The sequence below is a fragment of the Schistocerca americana genome, chromosome 6, assembly GCF_021461395.2.
Source record: "Schistocerca americana isolate TAMUIC-IGC-003095 chromosome 6, iqSchAmer2.1, whole genome shotgun sequence".
NCBI lineage: Eukaryota > Metazoa > Arthropoda > Insecta > Orthoptera > Acrididae > Schistocerca > Schistocerca americana.
The window spans coordinates 298042837-298058205 of record NC_060124.1 but is presented as its reverse complement, the minus strand read 5'-3'; the positions used below and the strand labels follow the sequence as shown (position 1 = coordinate 298058205).

At 42.5% G+C, this 15369-nt stretch overlaps 1 protein-coding gene across 1 annotated transcript in view; it reads right to left on the bottom strand.

Annotated features, from left to right (window-relative positions):
* Nucleotides 1-15369, bottom strand: part of LOC124620105 (sorbitol dehydrogenase-like) — a gene marked incomplete at its 5' end in the record, with an annotated part of 151900 nt that overhangs the window by 93615 nt on the left and 42916 nt on the right. The window contains 2 exons of the mRNA XM_047146774.1: nt 4727-4845; nt 14263-14441. Of these exons, the coding sequence (XP_047002730.1) occupies nt 4727-4845; nt 14263-14441 (298 nt within the window). The remainder of the gene's footprint in view (nt 1-4726; nt 4846-14262; nt 14442-15369) is intronic.

Below are 15369 nucleotides of genomic sequence, written 5' to 3'. Positions count from 1 at the left end.
TATGGCAAACCATGCGAAATTACATGTGTTTTTGTAATCCCCGAGCCTGGAGATGAGTGTAGAAAAGCGAGCAAGCAAGCAGGTCCAGACCAGAAACAGTAACGCATTTGCGCCGATGGGAAATGTGTCTGAATTTGTAGAACAGTTCTGAGAGTGAGTTTGGTCCGCTAAGAGCAATAGCAATATTTAATTGTAGTAACACTGGTAAATATGTTCCTTGATTCCCATATTCTTGTGAGTCTTGTATGTATCTGATGATCTGTAGATAACTTTTGTGGTGTTTCACTGTCAGTGCAATTCAGCGACCTGTGCAAAATAATTTTACCGCTGAAAGTCTCGTCTGCAGAAAGAATGGCGAAAGGATCGCTAGGAACAATGCACCCTCTGCTATTCTGGGAAGCATTGTAGCATCTCTCTTGATGCTAGACCGTACCAGAGCTATGCGTTATCACGTATGGGAACAGCGTGATCGTGACTTGGAGTTCTGTGACGTCAGTATAATACTCTAAGAATTCTAACTGTATACATGAAAATAGACCCAACTTTCACCTGCAGTGGTGTGAAAGCAATGGCTCACAAAGGCTTGCGTGTGGTGGTGGCTCGTGGCTGCGGCAGTGGCTGTGGCAGGGCCGACGGCGGCGTCTGGTGTCGATTGGCAGGATGTGTTTTTTATTAGCAATCTTTTGTTTAAACTATATTTCATCGATTTCACTGGCCAACAGGATGCTGTGAATTAAGGAAAACTATCCCACACATGTGAAGAATACCAATTTAATTAATTTGCAGTATTTTTTTATATCAATGTTGTCTTAGGGATACAGTAGTTAATGGGAGGGAGTGTGTGAGTGGGTGACATGGAGCAGAACAGCAGGCTATGTTCAGAACACTACATTAATATGCTTAATTTTTATGTGAAACGCAGTACAATAGTTTAAGGGGGTGGGTGACAAAGAAAAATGCGCCAGAAATGGCATTGAAAAGCATGTGAAATTCGTAAAGTGTACCAGAAAATGATGGGAAAACATAACTGATTACTTAATTTGGTATCAAAGGCTGTACAATAGTTTAAGGAAATGAGGGTGACATGGAAAAACAGTTAACGGAACCATAGGTTAAGTGCCAACAAAGACCCAAACATTAGGTTAATACACCCAGAGTACAGTGCTGAACATTAGGTTATGCAGCATGTTTGCCCCATGTAATTGCTTCTTGCAAGTCCTACATGTTTCCAAACAGCAGAAAATGATGAGCAAGAGAAATACAACCCCCCAAAAACTGTATTTTTTATAAATAAACAATATACCCTTGAATTTCCTGTTATAAGATTCTTCCTCTCCACCAATATCCATATATTCCATACAATGCCTTGAATCCCCTAAATTGTTTAAATAAACAATATTCCACACAATGTGTAAATTGTTTAAACAATATTCCACACCCTTCCATACCTTTCGAATGATCGATCAACTGAGTCTTTTTCCCACCAGTTCCTAGGAAGAGGTAGTGGTCAGATGAATTAGGTTAGTGGAGGTGCCCTTTTTCCCCGCTATTTTCTTAGGTTAGTAGAGGTAGCATTGTCCTGATGGAATCTGAACTTCCTGCTAGGGGAGCATGGCAGGGGGTTTGCCACTTTCCCACCAGAGAGGTTAATTAATTGATCAATTTAATCAGGTAGTCTATGTGACCTATGTTCCCGCCATTTTCTTAGGTTAGTAGAGGTTCTTTGTCCTGATGGAATTCGAACTTCCCACAAATGAGAGGGGGGAGGGGCAGCGTGGCAGGAGAGCATGGCACTTTCCCACCAGAGAGGTGAATTAATTGATCAATTTAATTAAGTAGTGAATCAAATTGATAATAGCGATAGGGGGCCTATTCCAATATCTCATACCTGAAAGTGTACCTGTATCAGTGAGGGGGGAGGGGGTTGGGGGAGGGGGCAGGTGAACAATAGGTTAAGTGCCTGTCAATCTAAAGGTAATGGGAGTGACATGGAAAAGCACTTAAGAGAACAATAGATTAAGTACCTGTCTATCAAAGGAGAACAACAGATTGCCCCTGTGTGCATACCAGCCCTTGAAGTAGGCAACCCGCACTAACAAAATGGCCCAGCTCTCTCCTGGTCCTACTACTATCGTATTGTGATCTAATTGCGTTTACGAGCAAAAATAGGGCTCTTTATGGCAGTTCAAAGTTTTATTAGTGACTGGAGATTGAGTACAGAGTTACGTCGTAATTGACAGTGTATTGAGGGATTTCCTAGTGTAAGTTTTTAAGTGAAAAATAACTGTTTGCTGCGCGATCGCCAGTTGTACTAACCACAGCAGACAACTGAGTAAGTCAGGAACTAAATTTCATGTATTTACTAAAAACAATGAGGCAAAACGAAATTGGATAAATGTTTGTAAATTTGCAGATTCGTTTTCAGTCGATAATACTCCTGTCTGATCGATAAATTCAGTGGATTTGGATTATGAAATTGATTTGAAAAGTGAACTGTTGAATATTCTTTCGAAATGCAAGAAGCCAACTGAAAGTCTTATGAAATTCTCTTTGAAAATGGAAAGAGAATTTCAGTGATTCCACAGCAATGTCATTGATCGTACCCCAAAAGCTGTAAGGTAAAGTAACATTATAAACGAGAAGTATCCAGGAATTGAGGACTTTGCTGTAATTTGTTTCATGAGTACATGCACTTTCCTCAGAATGATCGCTATTTAAAAAATGCAAAGGTGGTAAGAGAACTGAGAGTGACCAAAGAAAAAAACTGAACAATTGAAAAAAGTTGTAACATAACTTTCCAGAATAGAGAAAGAAAACCTGTTAATAAAGTTAAAGACTTTGAAATAGGATTTCTCCGCACTACATGTCCATGTGATCTAAGCCTGTGTGAGCCTCTTCGCCAGAGAAAAAGTAGTGCCCTCCGAGATGGTGAAAGAGTTGATGTCCTTCAGAGGCTTTACACTAGTATTTCACCAGCAACAGAAAAATAGTCTAAGTAATTTGAAGCTTAATAATAATTCACTAAAACATGTAAATCTCGGTTAGTTCATACCCGCATATGAGTTAAACATGTGTGCATCGTGTGTCCATTCGCTTTAATGAAGTGAGGCACGGCGAGAGAGTTTATGCTGACGTTACACATCGCGGCCCACCTGCTTATGAGCCCTACCGATTGCACTGCTTTGTGTTGCTTCCTGTCCTGATTTCACTGCGCTGATTCCACCATGTGTTCACAATAATAATGACGGGGCAACAGCAAATGCTAAAGATAAGTTAAATTCATTGAACACTAAAAGGTGAAAAATCATTTTAAAAGTGTTATTCTTTGGAATTTTCTTTAGCATTTGGTGCATGTCTCCAGTTTTTCTTGACAATTACAAATCAGAACTTAGGTATAGAGTAGGAATATCTATAGAGTGAGCATTCAGATGTGGAAAACAGAGTGTTTCTCGGCAACATACGTTGGCTCCAAAATCCGCAGTTTGTATCTGGTTAGCGAAGGGTCCCGAGCTGGATTTCCAGCTAGGTCGAAAATCTTCTTCTTTCGGGGACTTGGCGTTTGTGTTGTCCTAATCATTTGATCTCATCAGAATCAACACCGAAATTGCAGATGTGATCTTAATTAAAGGACATGCGCCAGACGGAGTCTCCAACTCCAGACGGAGTCTCGGCCAGTTTCTTTGACTCGAAAAGTCACGTGACTATAGTGAGGCTCACGGTTTCTGTCCGTAAGTGCACTGTAGATTTTCAATGTTACTATATTTCTAACAATGGCAAATCCCATTCAAAAGTATCATGGACTCTGTAGGTGCGTTTTATAAATATCTTAATATGCATTCGGTACATGGAATGAATTTGGCGAACAGCTTTGAAGAAATGCACGAGAGGTCATTTCACTTGTTTGCAACAAGCGTCACAGCTCTGATATCGCTATTTTTTGTTACAGAAAAGAACGGATAACCAAAGAAATTTTTTAGGCTATGTACTGCCGAACCCTGGTTCAATAAATTATGCTGCCTAGTCATTTCTAAATGGCTTCCTACCATGCTAAAATGAAACTTGGACATGTCCGAAAGAACAGATAACATCTTCATATAGATAAGACTTACCGGCCAATGATCTTCTTCAGTGTGGGTGCACTCACATAGCCCGAACTCTTACGGGAATCGGTAGATTGACTACCGCAGGTAATGGGTATAGTGGGCAGGGACACTACAAGTGTAGTGTGTGGACAGAGAGTTGGAAATGTGGGTCTCACACGGAGCGTGGCAGAGATAGTAAGTCCCTGCAGTCGCACTATCCCCTCTGTCCTCCGTGGTTCAGTGGGATAGGGAGTTTGCTCTATAAGTAGAAGATCCCGGGTTCGAGTCCCGGTCGGGGCACACGTTTTTAACTGTCCCTGTTGATATTTATCAACGCCTCTAAGCAGCTAATGGTCTGAATTTAATTGTAATTTCATTTCTCTTTGTGGTTGAAGAATTTCTATGCTCACTCCATAGATACTCTTACTTTGTGAATTTAATTCTTTATACAGTTGCAACTGGGTGAATGTAATGAACTGAATAAGATGTCTGGAAGAGGTGCATGTCATTACTGAAGTAAACGTCATAGTTCTAATAAGAAGCAGACATGGTACTGTTAAGGAATAACAGCACTGTTATTAAAACTCTTAACTATATGCAGTAGTTTGTTGAAGTCTCCAACTTTATAATAAACAAGCACTTACGCATTGGAGTAACGGAAAGATCCAATAAATCTCACTTCATGGAATATGGGAGTGAGAGGCAAGCGTGCGTTGTCAGTGCCCACACCCACAAGAACGAAGGTGCCTCCATAGCGCGTAGCCTGTGGGCAAAATTACAATATTATGCTTATTGTATGGTGCGAAAAGTGGCAATTAACCCTGAATAAAGAAAAGTGTGAAGTTATTCACATGAGTACTAAAAGAAATCCGCTAAATTTCGATTACAAATCTGATGGCTGTAAATTCAACTAAATACTTAGGGTTTACAATTACAAATACCCTAAATTTGAACGATCACATAGGTAATATTGTGGGTAGAGCAAACCAAAGACTGCGTTTCATTGGCAGAACACTTAGAAGGTGCAACAAGTCTACTAAAGAGACTGCTTACGCCACTCTTGTCCGCTCTATTCTGGAGTATTGCTGTGCGGTGTGGGATCCGCATCAGATGGGACTGATGGATAACGTCGAAAAATAACAAAGAAGGGCAGCTCGTTTTGTATTACCGTGAAGTAGGGGAGGTAGTGCCACAGACATGACACGTGAATTGGAGTGGCAGTCATTAAAACAAAGGCGTTTTTCGTTGCGACGGGATCTTCTCATGAAATTTCCGTCACCAGTTTTCTCCTCCGATTACGAAAACATTCTGTTGGCACCCACCTACATAGGGAGAAATGATCATCACGATAAAGTAAGAGAAATCAGGGATCGCACAGAAAAATTTAAGTGCTCGTTTTTCCCGCGCGTCGTTCATTGACCCCTCTACCAGGCACTTTATTGTGAATAGCAAAGTAATCACGTAAATGTAGGGTGTAGATTGCTAGAAATTTACATCGGACAAAAATCTGCTCTAGTGAAGACAACAAGGGTTAGAAAATTAATAGTGACAACTATTTATTTAGAACTTGTATAAAATAGATACATCTTTCGAAGTATTACTGTCCTCCAAAGTAGTCACCAGCATTGTATACAGCCCATTACCAGCGATTTGGAGGTAGTATGATAACCTAAGTGCGCCAGTTGTGTTAACAGTTCGAGAAGAGAGGTCTGTCGACAGACGAATCACCGTTAACAGTTCTGAAGCGAATACCATGAAGAGCTTTCTTCATCTTAGGAATCAAGCTGAAGTAACAAGAGCTTCAGTCTGGAGAGTGTGGTGGGAGAGCTCTTTCCAGCCGCATCGATCGAACAAATCAGTCACCACTTGCACCACATGCGCCCTAGTATTGTCGTGGAAAATGGTAGACGGGTCATTCAGAAAATGTAGCCACTTATGCCTCTCTGCCTCTCCTCTGTTTACGTTTGGAACACAGCCGGTGCCCACCATTTTGCAGAACAGTGCTCGGACACATATGGCCCAAGTTGTGACTGATTTGTCCGATTGATGGGGCTGGGAAGTCCTGTATCACCCACCCCACTCCCCTTGTGGCTTCGGTTTGATTCTTAAATTGAAGGAAGCATTTTATGGCATTCGCTTCGAACTGTTACAGAGATTCGTCAGCATCGGCGCTGCCAAGGATGTCCTACGACTTCCATATTGCTGGAGACAGGCTCTACACATGCTGATAACTACTTTGAAGAACAGTAAAACTTTGCATCTTGTATCTGTTTTGTGTAAATTGTAAATAAATAGTTGCCACTACTGCAGTTACAAGCCTCATATAAACTAGAAGGCAAAATTAGTTAACAACTGCATAGTTTGGCCAAAATCGGTGTCCACAACGAAATTTGTATTGTTGTCCGTCAGTCTTCCCACCTTAGAGGGTGAGGTCCAATCCCTAAGATATGACCGTCATCAACTTTGTGACGGATATTTAAAGAGATTTTTTTGTTTGCTGAATTCGACTGGTACAGTGCAAAGAGTCGATGGGCAGCAAACGATAGGCAAGTGGGTGTTTGATTCTATTTTCGTAAATTCCAATAAGCAGTTCCCAAGAAATTAGTTTATTTTACAAGACATCCTCATACACCAGGGCCGGTCACGGCGTGCCAAAAAGCTGGCAAGTCGGGTGTGTAGGCTACGTGTGAGCTGTGGCTCAGCCTTTCCCGGCTTTGCTCGGTTCTTTCCGGAAATATTCGGTACAGCGTGACAGTCCATTTAATACTGCAGTAAGGCAGTTTTCGGTCGGCACAACTCTCATCAGTTCAACGGAATCGTGGTGTCAACTCCGTTTACCCTTCTCAATTTGTCCGTGGTATGAAGGACGTTCACAGACCAAGTGGCTGTTTGCACAAAAAGAGGCAGTCTAGTGATCTGTCATCACAAGCCTTTAAAACTGACAGAAGTGAGGGACCGGAATTCTCAGTATCTTTTATGTAGTCGCATGATCGATAGGTACTGAAAATTTGCTACGAAACGACATTACAATATCATGTAGCAAGAATTTAAAGATTTAGTTGACAATGAAAGAGCAATAATCATTTTGTGCTAAATTTTTAGGCATGAAAGGCGTTAAGAAATTGGTGGGACGAATAGTAAAATTTTAGAACACACACGTATTATTCCACTGTCAGTTGAAACAGTTTTCGATGGAACTGAAATAAGGGCATGGAGACTTTAAATATTAATGCAAAGTAAGTTGGTTAAGATAAGAGGCAAGCCTGGAACGATTTTTCGATTTTAAACCCGCTATTGTTGAATTTATGAAGAAAAAAGGAGTGCAGGAACGAAAATTAAAACATCCGGATGGATTGCTGACCTCGTATTTTAAGTGGGCTTGACTGCACACTGTCCACAGTGATACACTGCAAGGTTTCTGATTAGATAGGGATACATTTAAATAGAAAATTCCTTTGCAGAAAGAGCAGTTTCTGACAAACTCAATCTAGTTCCATAATTTCACTAGAGTTAATTGAAATGCAAGTTTTGACAAATTCGTTTTGACCTTGAAACAATTACAAAGACAGTTTCGTAAACATTTTGAGGGCACTGCAAATCTTACACTTGTTTTCAAGCTGTTTTCTGGACCGAGTGCCGTTTCAGTTGAAAGCATACATGTGTATCATCAGATGGAACTGACTGTTCTGCAGTGCAATTCCCGATTTAAAAGGGAATTATTTTACGTTAAAACTGTCCAGCATGTCTACATTGTCGTCCTCAGGTAGAGGTCCCATGTCCCCATATGATTTAGCAAAAGTGCTGTCTTACTTTCATCAACATATGTGTGTGAAAAACTCTTCTAGATTATGAAACTAAGTAAGTGACGATTACCTGGCAACCTGAATGCGCAAACCTCTGAAATTGTCTACGTCTGTCCGTATGCCGACAGTTTCTACCAGATCAAAATTATGTCTTCAGCGAGTTAAAAATAAATAATACAGGAAATATGTGTTCCTTGTCATCTACGTTGTTGAAAAATGTGAAAGATAAAACCAAGTCGTATACAGTGATACTGCGTTGCCATCTGAATGTGGCACTTTCGAAGTTTTCCCCTCGTCGTCCTCCTCTCGCTCAGACAGCGTGGCGCGGCGGCGGGGAAAGTCTGCAGCTAGGCTTAACGCTATGAAAGCCGTGGCTCTTGATCCGAAACCTTGGTCGCCCCGCCTAATACTATAATGGTGCTATATTAAACATCTTAACTGATGTGACTAACGCAAAAGCAATGCACTCTTCTAATAATCTCCCAACGATGAAGAGTCCAAAGCATTCTCAGCAAAAAGCAAATCCATAGAAAAGCACTTTGTGCCATGCTGAATAGATACATAACCATCAGGGCACTTCTGCTTCCAACGAGCTAAACTCAGTGAGTCTGCTTCTGATATCAACTGTATTACTAAGTGCACTCACTCCGTCGTTAGACCACGAGTGGCTTACCGGGACCATCCGACCGCCGTGTCATCCTCAGAGGAGGATGCGGATAGGAGGGGCGTGGGGTCAGCACATCGCTCCCCCAGTCGTTATGATGGTATTCTTGACCGAAGCGGCTACTATTCGGTCGAATAGCTCCTCAATTGACATCACGAGGCTGAGCGCACCCCGGAAGATGGCAACAGCGCATGGCGGCTGGATGGTCACCCATCCAAGTGCCGGCCACGTCCAACAGCGCTTAACTTCGGTGATCTCACGGGAACCGGTGTACCCACTGCGGCTAGGCCGTTGCCATTTCTAAGTGCAGCAGTGTATTTTAAATCCACATTAACACTAACCACACTGAGGTTGCAAAAGTCATGGGATAGCGCTATGCACACCTACAAATGGTGCGAGTGTCGCATACAGAAGATACGAAAGGGAGTGCATCGGCGAAGTTATCATTTGTAGTCAGGTGATTCATGTCAAAAGGTTTCCCATCTCATTACGGCAGCACGACGGGAATTAACAGACTTTTAACGCGAAATGGTAGTTGCAGTTACATGCATGGGACATTCCAGTTCGGGAATCGTTAGGAAATTCAATATTCCGAGATCCAGCGTCAAGCGCGCGTCGAAAATACTAAGTTTCAGTCATTACTTCTCACCGTAGACAACACAGTGGCCGACGGTCTTCACTTAACGAACGAGAGCAGCGGCGTTTGCGAATAGTTGTCATTGCTGAGAGAGAAGCAACAGTGCGCGAAATAGCCTCATAAATCAAAGTGGGACGTGCGGCGAACGTATCCATTAGGGCAGTGCGGCCAAACTTGGGGTTAATGGGCTAACAGCTCGATAGCGCCTCTCGTGGACTCTTGACCGTATCGGCTGGACCCTAGACGACTGTTCAGGTGAGTCCCGATTTCAGCTGATAAAAGCTGCTCGTAGGGTCGAGTGTGGCGCAGTCCCCATGAAGCCATAGACCCAAGCTGTCAAGAAGGCGCTCTGCAAGCTGGTGGTGGCTCCATAATGGCGTGGGCTGTGTTGATATGGAATGGACTGAGTCCTCTGGTCAAACTGGACCGATCATTACGTTCGGCTGCTTGTAGACCGGTTGCAGCCGTTCATGGACGTCATGTTCACAAACAACGATGAAATTTTTATGGATGACAGTGCCTCATATCAACATGCCACAATTGTTCGTAATTGGTTTGAAGAACGTTCTGGACAATTCGAGCGAATGGTTTGGCCACCCAGATCGCCCGACATGAATTCCATCCAGCATTTATGGGTCATAATCGAGAGGTCAGCTCGTGCACAAAATCCTGCACCGGAAACACTTTCGCAATTATGGCTGGCTATAGGACCAGCACTTGCCTAGTAAGGCGGTGCGGGTCTCCCGCATCGTTTCCCTACGCTCTGTAAAGAAGCATGGGACTTCATTTCATTTCATAGGACCAGCATGGCTCAATATTCCTACAGCGGACTTCCAACGACTTGTTGAGCTCATGGTACGTCGACTTACTCCACTACACCAGGTAAAATGAGGTCGACACAATATTAGGTGGTACCCCACGACTTTTGCCATCGCAGTGTAATGATGGCTTTTATATAGGGGCGCACATTGGGAATGTGCTTAATGTTGGGGTTATATTTACTGATTATACATTGTTGTACATTAGTACAACATTTGCAATTAATGATCAATAAAGCGATAACATGTGAACCCTATTGTTTTCACACATGTGCGTCCACTATCGTACCACCCATCCAGTTTCCCTCCTCAATCCAGTATCCCACTCCACAGCTAGCCTTTACAGCTCCCACGATCCGTTAGTTACACTATTGGCCATTAGAATTGCTACACCATGAAGATGACGTACTACAGACGCGAAATTTAACCGACAGGAAGAAGATGCTGTGATATGCAATTGATTAGCTTTTCAGAGCATTCACACAAAGTTGACGCTGGTGGCGACACCTACAAAGTGCTGACATGAGGAAAGTTTCCAACCGATTTCTCATACACAAACAGCAGTTGACCGGCGTTGCCTGGTGAAACGTTGTTGTGATGGGTACCATCACGTTTCCGACGTCACAATATGCCAGTCACTACTCTTGATGAACTGTGGTATGATGTTGAAGCTGCATGGGCAGCTGTACCTGTACGCGCCATCGAAGCTCTGTTTGACTCAGTGCCCAGGCGTATCAAAGTCGTTATTAGGGCCAGAGGTGGTTGTTCTGGGTACTGATTTCTCAGAATCTATGCACCCAAATTGCGTGAAAATGTAATCACATGTCAGTTCTAGTATATTTGTCCAGTGAATACCCGTTTATCATTTGGATTTCTTCTTGATGTAGCAATTTTAATGGCCAGCAGTGTAAGTCTGCATTAAGGTCAGGTGTAGTGCGTATCAGCAAAGTTACGTCCAGTGAAATGCCTTATTTAGAATTATGGTTGACTGGAAGCTTGTATTGTGTTCATACTGTACATAAACAAAAGCCAATGCGGATACGAAAAGAATACAAAACATTAAAGCGAGGGATAAATCGGTAATCTAAATGGCCTGCCAGTGAACGCTGCATTTATTGTAACAAAATAGGTAGGGTGAAACAATTATCTTTTATTTTATAAACCACTGATAATATCTAGTACCTAATGGGCGAAACATGTTTGGTTTAAAGCAAAATAAATAGTATGTTGCAAAACACTGGTAATATTTATTCTGATCTTCGTAATAAAAATAACTGAAGCAGCAACTATGGAAGAATGGCTGCAAATATTAAATTCTGAGAATACACGGTGTTGGACGTCCACGCCATTCACAGAACATGGAGGTTGAAAAATTACCCGGCGGCGATATGTGGCAGATCTGATGACAGAGTATAACATCGCAGTAAGCAAAAGGGTTTCGAAGCACACCATTCGGCGCATATTATTTAACATGTGCTTCCACAGCAGATGACTCATACGTGTTCCCATGTTGGCTCTACGAAATCGTCAATGCAATGGGCATCGAGATTGAACAGTGAATCAGTGGAAATACATCGCCTGGTAGGATCAGTTACTTTTATTCTTACACCAGGTCGACGGTCGTATTCTGATAATTCATCATCCAGGCGAACGGCACCATGCCACGGACGCAGGTCAGTGGAGGCAGTATTTTGCTAAGGGGAACAGTCATTTGGGCTTCCTTGGGACCTGTAGTAATAATCGAAGGTACCACGACAGTTGTTGTTCATGTGAACATTATTGCAGAGCGCACGCATCCCTTCATACTTGAGATCTTCCCTACGTTGACTGTGTAAAGTAGCAGTATTTTGCACCTTACTGTAATATAATAATCGTTGCAAAGACGAGTGAGATATGGGTTATTATGTTATTTATCAGGCAATCAGCCTATTGAAATTAATATAGGGAGTATCAGAAGGCATAAGACGCGTATTAACTTTAAGAAATTCGCATGTTGCATGAAGTCGGGGTTCAGGTGATATTTTCACGGAGTTTGGCTGGCGCGGACGAGCGGCACTGCTCAAAGGCAGGGCAAAGGAGTGCGGAAGTCTACAACCGACCATTACGAGTCGGCATGCGAAAGCGTGCCACTGGGGGAGACGCGCCGCCAGTGCAGGTAGGCACCCATAGCGCGGACAACAGAGGCAGGCCTTCGAGGGACGGCGCCTCGTTGGCGCTGGGCGTTACGCCGACGCCACTATGTCGAGATGAGCTGCCGGCTAAGGGAGCCTTCCCACGAGTCTTAACGTTTTCTGGGGCTTTCTAAGAAACGCGGTTAAGCTAGTGCAATGACCTTTTCCCGCGCGAGGGCGAACAGAGAGACACGATTGGTGGGTTCAATTTTGAACGGAGTTTCAGTTTGTTTCAGAACATTCTAGGCGCAGTCAGGTGCGGAATGTTTTGATTGGCTGGAAGAAGCCAGGAAATAATAGTGGGAGCGAACTGTGCTGGTCTAGAGCCACGGGATTGGCCAGCTCGAAAAATAGCGTGGGGGTGCTGATTTTGCAGAGGGAAGCTTTTGGAGCTGTTATCAGGGGAGAAGCGTCTTAGCTCCTGTAGCGAGCGGACGTCGTGCTTTCGGCTCTGCTGTAGGAGAGTTAATTCTTTTCAGTGTGCTGCGCAGGACTTTGAATAAGTCTGCCAGCTGCAAATGAAACTAGTATTCAGTTAGGGGAACTGTCATGTTTTACCGTTAGAGACAGGCTGATTCTGCTAATTACGGTTTGGAATACTGTGTCACAGGGAGCAGACAGGAGCAGAGCAATTTCCTTGAGCCATACTTTATCAAAGACGTTACTGGATTCCGCCTTTGGGCTGGTTAGTCCCGTCTTACCGAGTGCGAGACGATTGGAAAGAAAGCAGAATTAGCTTTTGAATAGGAGTTTACGAACAGGAAGCCTGTTCTCGAAAATAAATTCATTTTTGCTACAATTGAGGCTCCTCGACGACGCAGACGCCATCGGCAGCTTGCTGACCTGTCCACAACGCTGCATTTGGTAACGTGATGCTCGGCTTCGGCATTTAATCCGATATTACGCACGCCTGTGATTACCTGAGCTCAGTTTTCCAGCCACGCTCTTATTGAGAATTTGGTAATTGAAGCAGCTTTGTCTGACGTATTTTATGGCGTCTGACAAGGGGAGAGAGTATAAAATAAGAAGTACAGATGCGTTATCCGACCTTAAGAGTTAGTTTTGGAATTTAAGGGCCATTGCCATTACTAGCTTGATTTTATGACTTATAAATGTATGTCAGTGTTCAGTTTGATGTTAGGAAGATTATTGTTCAATAAATGTGTTCAGTGCTATCCTTGTTTGTTTAGTAGTGATCAGTTCCCTGAACACTATTTAGTTATTAAATATTAATCAAAATTAGAAAAGGGACAGTTTTAATTAAGAGGTTGGGTCTCATAACAGGCCTTCAGTCAGAGCCAACGACCCGATCCAACAGGGAAAGTAAACAAGTAAAAGCATTCTTGTTAAAAAACCCCGACATTTGGCGGACCCGTCTAGAATCCCTCATTATCATTTATTGAAATAAACCCCTTCCAACTGCATCTTCCAGAAGGATTACTGTCCATTCCACAAGGCCAGAATCCTGTTGAAATGGAGTAATAAAGGTCCTGTATGGCTTTCAAGCGAATTTTATACCAGTCGTCCTGCAAAATAGTGGAAACTTCACGTAACGACGTTGGAGATGGATACCGATCACGCGTCCTTCTCTCCAGAAGACCACAAAGGCTCAATAATACAGAGATCCGTTGACTGTTGTGAGCAGGAAAGATGTGACAATTTATCCAATGGTTTGAGGAGCATGATAGTGAACTCCAGTTGATTCCTTGGCCACCAAATTCGCCTCATTTTAGTCCGATGAATTACGTTTGGGACACTATCAGGTGCCAGCTCCGCGTCAACAAACCACCAGCTGCTTAATTTACTCGAACTGAGTGATCGTTACCAATGACTTGTCGAATCCATGTCACGCAGAATCGCTGCTGTATTGTATTTCAAAGATGGACCAACACGCTATGAAGCAGGTGATCATAATATTTTGGCTCATTTACATCTATATCACTCCTTCAAATAATCTTAAGATAACAGTAATTTGTAATTTGTAGTAACTCTGTAGTGGAGTATTGTACGTCAAGGCAGTTCCTCCATACTCTGCTGCATTCTGTTGTAATTGATTCTGACGGAATGAAAGAGACAAGTAAACTTACCAGTAAGCCCTGCTTGATCGAAGATTCGGTGCCACAACACTCGATGGTAACATGGGCGGGTCCCCCTAGCTGACACTGCACCTCGGCCGCTATTTGTGTCTCTTCCATGCCTTCACAGACTCTGACGGTTGCATCCACCCCCAGTTTCTTGGCAATCTCTAGCCGATGTGTATTCAGATCTGCAAAATAATTTCAAAAGAAAACCCATAATTATAAATTATTAATACTTTTACATTAATTCACAGACAGAATAATAATCTGAAAACACCACAAGCATTCAAGTATACTGTGTCTTTAATTACACTTTGCAACAACGAAAATGTATATCGAATGAAAATAGCCAATTCCTATCAGTTCTAATTTGTTGATCGCGAACAGCACAAAGACAATTCAAAATTAGCTCTAGTTTTCATTTTCCACCGGTGAAATAGTTATGTACGGATTTTTATGTTAAGTTTAAAATAAAAAATTATAATGGTTTGTCAAATTCATAATAACTAGTAACACTGGATTATATTATTGTCCTTGGTCTTAGCTGTGCGCAAGATTTTGGATATAAACATTTTTATATCACCAGAATGAGATATTCACTCTCCAGCGGAGTGTGCGCTGATATGAAACTTCATGGCAGATTAAAACTGTGTGCCGGATCGAGACTCGAACTCGGGAGTTCGAGTCTCGGTCCGGCACACACTTTTAATCTGCCAGGAAGTTTCATTTTTATATCAATTTCAGTGATTTTTTTGTCTTCCTCCTCTTTAAATTTCAGTGACTCTATTAATGCCTGTAATAATTTTGCACATTTGTTTACAGATTAACTACCAGTTGTTAAAGTTGACTGCTATTGAAGTGAACAAAAATGCCACGAGTTTGTGTTAACAATGCTGACACGTTTTGCTATGTGTGTGGAGAAGTGACATTTGCTTCACAAAAACAGCAAATAACACCATTGATTAAAAAAGCTTAATGTTGTTATTTTGGGTGCAAAATAGGCGATCAGAATAAACCCTGGGCTCCACATGTGATCTGCATCACTTGTGCCAGCAACCTCAGGAACTGGATGCGTGGCAGAGGACGTTCAATGCCCTTTGCAGTGCCCATGATCTG